At 39.9% G+C, this 5,326-nt stretch overlaps 1 protein-coding gene and 1 pseudogene across 1 annotated transcript; both read right to left on the bottom strand.

Moving 5' to 3' along the window:
* Positions 1 to 1,565: 1,565 nt before the first annotated feature.
* LOC149167965 (uncharacterized) lies at positions 1,566 to 3,398 on the bottom strand. The gene is made up of 3 exons (XM_089430647.1): positions 3,239 to 3,398; positions 2,854 to 3,054; positions 1,566 to 2,698 (listed from the first exon to the last, which is right to left on the bottom strand). Exons 1-3 carry the CDS (start codon positions 3,396 to 3,398, stop codon positions 1,638 to 1,640), a joined length of 1,422 nt encoding a protein of 473 aa, XP_089286773.1. The 3' UTR covers positions 1,566 to 1,637.
* Positions 3,399 to 3,494: 96 nt separating this feature from the next.
* On the bottom strand, positions 3,495 to 4,203 carry LOC149167964 (uncharacterized; annotated as a pseudogene).
* Between the last annotated feature and the right edge of the window lie 1,123 nt (positions 4,204 to 5,326).

Here is a 5,326-nt window from a genome sequence, read left to right as displayed (position 1 = left end):
CTCTCTTTGCTCTTCTAGCTTAAGGATTTGTAACTGCTGTTATCTCAAAATCAAGCCCTGGAAGGCTGCAAACCAGGAAGACTTCAAGTAACTGTTTCAAACCAATCTTTTGACTAAGGCTTAGCCTCCTTAGCCTGAGAGGGCTCTCTCAAAGGGTTATTGATTTTGACTATTAATAAGATGGCTAACTCTTGTGGAATAACATTAACAAATATGAAGGCTGGACAAACATTAAACTAGTTTTCATTGGGCCTATGGAGTCAATCACACTTCAGTAAACAATAGTACTGCCTTTACATAGAAGTCAGGGCACTTAGCATTTGAATATTCAGAAACACAACACATATGGAACCACAGCTCATAAATGCACACAGGAAATCAGAGCACAATCAGTGAATTCTGAGTGATTGTACACCTATGCAACTGTAAAAGACATTAAGGAAAAGATAAAATCACCATTCTGAACATGGAAATCCTTTATGAATCCTGAGAAGAAAAGCAACCAACTTATATTACTGAACTCTGTCTTTACATAAGCCAAAACAGTACTCTGTTTTATAAAATATCCAACCCTCATTACATTGTTGTTTCAGCTATATATAGAATCCATATTCTAACTAATTCGAGCTTCCTCCTCCAGCATGAGGGGAATTCGATAACTACCTCTAATGACACCTATCAACTATGCAACTAACTATTAAATACAATAAAGTGCTGACTGGAGTTTTAAAGAGTTCTAAATTAACTATGACTCTAACTCTATTTTCTATGCATAATGACTTCTCTTTGTTCTTTGACACCTGGTCTCTTTTTCAATTTGGCTGAGCTGGATGTTTAATACTCCATATCGACCTTGAACGCTGAATCTTTAACTGCTCAGTAGTGTTAGGAGATGTCCCTTGCTTCTCGGTTCCAGTTTTCCTCAAATTGCTCGAATGTACAGCAGCATGTCTTCTAGCCTTTAATGACCCAAAATATGGAACACTGCCACGTTTTTGATGTGTTGTAGGCTGCATCGATGAGCATGTGTGCAGGCAAAAGTTCCTTGTATTCACATCATTTAATACCTCTTGAATGGTGATAAAGGGACTTTATGACAAAAATCCAAAATTGGATTTGAATATTCAAGCCTTTGAAGCATCCACCTGTTTTGATCTTGATTGATTATTGTTGCTCCAGCTGATGTCTTGCATACCCTTTGGCATTTCCCTTTCAAATTCCCGCTCATAATACAAAACTGCCTGTCTGTGTTAAAATCATCACCTACAGCAGTTTCGTAGCGTGCTACGAAACTGCTGTGTAATTTCAAAAACACAGTCTTCCTTTCATAGCTAAATGATCGCCAATGTTCATGGCTTAAGCACCTTACTCCCTTGATTGTTTTGAAAAGATTTGCTTGCAACTTTTCAAGAAACAAATATTTCTCCTGAGGAAAAGATGCAATGACATCAATAACACCATTGACTGTTCCAAATATAACTGTATGAAGTTGGCTGGTACCTCACTGGCTGATTAATGGATGCATTGCCTGTTTGCCCTTTATCAGTTGCAATAGCATTTCCAGAGATACGCCCAAATCTAGGTCGGATATAACTGTTTATGAATGTCACTTAACTGTTACTGCAACTGAAGAGTTTTCATCCATGTCGCAACAGCAGTGCCTTCTGTCCCTCGGACACACATGATGAAGGAGGCACGAGCTTTCTCAGGGAGGGCCTATAGAAAACCATCCAAGCTAAAGCTTCGACATCGACACATTTACAGTTTTTTAAATTTATCTGACTCAGTTCCCTGCAATCTTCCATGATCTTCTTAAGCCCGGACTCTGTTATTCTCGAGCACCCTTCCAAATCAATACCTAAAAGGTGCCTGCAACATTTACCAACGGCGATCAATCCTGAATCTGTAAAACCCGATCCCTCTACTTGTAAATGCTCCAAATTCCTAAAACCCTCATCAATTCCGAGACTCATAACCTTTCTGCATCCTTTCAAGCATAGTTTTCTCAGATCAGGACAACCTTTACTAATAGCTTTCAGCCCGTTTTCTGTCACTAGCAAACAGTTGCTCACATCGAGAGAAACCAGACGAGGGCACAGTGTGCCGATGCACCTTAAAGTAACATCTCCAACAGGCTTATTCCATGGAATCTTGAGAGACTTTAGTTTACAGCACTCCTGGTCTGAAACCATTCGTGAAGTACCCCATCCCAAACCAGTACTCTCCATTTCAAGTTCCTCTAAATGGTGGCAATCCTTTGGCAGGCAAAAGAAGCTTGAATCTGTTAGCAAAGAGCAATAGTTCAGGCATAAGTATGTAATATTCGGGAGGCTCTGTGCAAGAACCTCCATAATTTCATCAGTAAGACAATGTGCTCCTTCAAGATTGAGATGGGCAAGAAGAGGGCAAGCTCGAGCAAGACCTAAGATTCCTGCTGCAGTGATACCTTTACACCCAGCTAAAATCAAACTTTTCAAACGAAGTTGAAGCTCTCCCATGGAAAGAAATAATTCACCGGATATCGTTAGAAGAGAAAGGTCAAGGTACTGCAAATTGTTTGCAGCAACGAGAAAACTTTTGATTCCGAAAGAAGAAACTCTGGTTCCATTTACTGCTAAAGAAGCAAGTTCTAGACACTGTGAGGCAGCGATTTGAAGTCCTCTATCGCTGATAAAAGGGCAATCGGATACAATAATCTCTTTCAGATGCACACAACCGAATGATAGAGCAATTAAACCTCTATCAGATACAAAATTTTCCTTTTCTAATGGCTTGATGATTTTTCCTTTTTTTTTTTTCAAAACTTTGACCCAATTGAGCATCCAGTAAGTGCTAGCAAAAGAGGAACATAACTGTTCTTGGACCCACATCCAGATTTAGTTTGGGAAATATAGCGCTGTAGAGCTCTGTCAAGTCCAGTCACAAGATCTGGGAATAGATCTGAATGTTGAGATAATGACAATTCAAAGAAAGCATCCAGTGTCTCTTCAACAATCCTTAAAACTTCAGCTGTTGAGGGTGCATATTTCTCCTTGTTTGCCACCGGGGTCCAGTCTTATTGTTGCAAAGAGAACTCCATTATCAGATACTGTAATAGATGGTCGAACCCAGTAAGGGCATTTATGAAGATGGAATCCCCGAAATATACATCTCCTACCAGGTTGAACTTCATCATTGAAATATGTGAGAACTCATTCAAAATATTTTACATAGCGAATTTGGCTTGGAAGAACAAGACCCTTGCCATCTATACACCGTTTCTGGTTGTAATAAGCAATGGATTCTTCAGCAGTGGGGTAGAACTTGAGGTAAAGAAGAATACTCGATATCATGAGCCCTGTTCTAGCCATGCCAACTTTACAATGAACAACTACTACATTCTCAATATCTTCCTTCATAATTGACCACATTTACAAACATCATAATTGCATGAATTTGATCAATCAAAGAAATGTGAAACCTTGTGTCAAAATACGAAAGCTTCTTGCTACATATCAGACAGCCCTGGCAACCTTTCGCCGCTTTATTTGATTTGTCAAAGGGCACTGCATCTCTGTCCAACTGATTTGGATCATTGTTGCACCGGCAATACTTTCTCAGATACAACACCAATTCATTCTTAGCTGTAGAGGGTAATATGCCCGTCATCACCAAGAGAGAGAACTTCTGCTCGGATTATATCCCCAGGGCGAAGTGATGTGTACATATCAACCTTGTCAATCTCTGTTGCTCGAACATCCTGTTGTCTCACAGTACCTGTAAACTTTTCTTTCACTGCCCTTGTCCCAACACAAATAATATTCACTGTGGCCAATCTTGCCATCACCTTCGTGACTCTCGCTGTAACAATGGCTCCTGGTTCAGGCACAGCCCCGTGCTCCTTCTCCTTCAATACTTCAACAGTGGGTCTTTTGTCTTCAGCATTTGCAAAAGCAGGAATGACGCGCTTTAAGCCCTGTGCTTCCATAACAACAGTGTAAAAGTCGAGGTAGAAGCTACTCGAAATAATAAACAGTAAACCCCAAAGCTCATCCCTCGGGTAATCTGCCGCGATTTTAAACGAAGCCAAGAGCTTCAGGAACGCCCTAAGATCCCCCTTACCAGTGGAAACCGTATACTTATCAAATTTAATTTCTTTTCTCTAAGCCTTAGCAATCTTCCGGGCTGAATCCTTGACATCCGACTGAATAACACGGCTGTCATCGTTACCCAAAACGAGGAAAAGTGAATCTAAGAGTAAGATGCGAGATTTTCTGTTTATAGAAATTTAGGACCTCTTCTCCTCTATGTGAGTCAAGCCACACTCTGCGAAATCACAGCTGTCCAGAGCTTTTATCACCAGCTTCACCGCGTCAGGGACTCCACTGAACGCCACCGCCAATTCCTTCTGAAGGGTTTCAAACTCGTTAGTAAACAGAACCCTTTGTCTCCTTCTCAACAACAACTGCAACATGTGTCAATACCACAACACCTAACGATCTAAAACACAGCAGATTCTGATAAGTATGACAATTGGGTGAGAATGACTATGGATTCAAAAAAATCCCCAATTTCATAGCGCAGCCAGTGCAAAATATAAATTATGCGCTACGAAATCACTTAAAGCATGTTGCGCTGCGAAACTGTTGAAAAGGATTTATGTGCTGCGGAAACACTTCAAAATTATTTCATGAGCTACGAAATAACCTAAAAAGCTTTGCGAGGCATAGTAACTTTTGAACAAAACTGACACATGGCTATGAGACCGGGGATGAATGAGAATGACCGGTGATGAATGAGAATACATAGTTGACTCATAAGACTCAGACTCTAAGGCAAACAAAAACCCAAACTTAGACTAGCACTGACCTTTACCATCAAACAAATGTAAGACATTTGGCATTGAAATTTTGTCAGTGATAACAACTGCCTTAGTTGTAAGGAAGAAGCTGGTGTTTCATCAATATATTGATCTAAGGCCAAAGAGGGAATTGCTAGATGAGTTGGAAGAACCACTTCTTTCCCATAAACTAAATTAAATGGAGAAGTGCCAATAGAGGCTTTCTGTGTTATTTGGTCCACCCATAAAGCATATATTAAAGACCTGTGCCAATTTTTATGATTTTTGTCAATGGTTCGCTTAATGATCCTAATCAAGTTTTTGTTCGTAGATTCAGCTAACCCATTCCCCTGTGGGTAATAACTGGCGGAGTAATTAAGCTTAAAACCTCTTTTGAGTGCAAATTCAGTCATAGTATTGCCAGAAAAATATGATGCATTATCAAACATTAAAGCAGAGGGTAAACCAAACTTGGTGATTATGAACTGATCTATAAATTCAATGATG

This window comes from Pinus tabuliformis, chromosome 5_1, assembly GCF_031772625.1.
Source record: "Pinus tabuliformis cultivar Carrire ecotype Pingquan chromosome 5_1, CPIR1, whole genome shotgun sequence".
NCBI lineage: Eukaryota > Viridiplantae > Streptophyta > Pinopsida > Pinales > Pinaceae > Pinus > Pinus tabuliformis.
Note: the sequence above shows the minus strand (reverse complement) of the source record. Positions and strands in the feature narration are given on the sequence as shown.

Excerpts from the sequence above, each read along its gene's own strand:
- LOC149167965 (XM_089430647.1), bottom strand. The coding sequence starts at position 3,398 with ATGAAGGAAGATATTGAGAATGTAGTAGTTGTTCATTGTAAAGTTGGC. Across the intron at positions 3,055-3,238 it reads ACGGTGTATAGATGGCAAGG|ACTGGACCCCGGTGGCAAAC; the intron begins GTCTTGTTCTTC and ends TGCAACAATAAG. Across the intron at positions 2,699-2,853 it reads TGGATGTGGGTCCAAGAACA|AGATTATTGTATCCGATTGC; the intron begins GTTATGTTCCTC and ends TGCATCTGAAAG.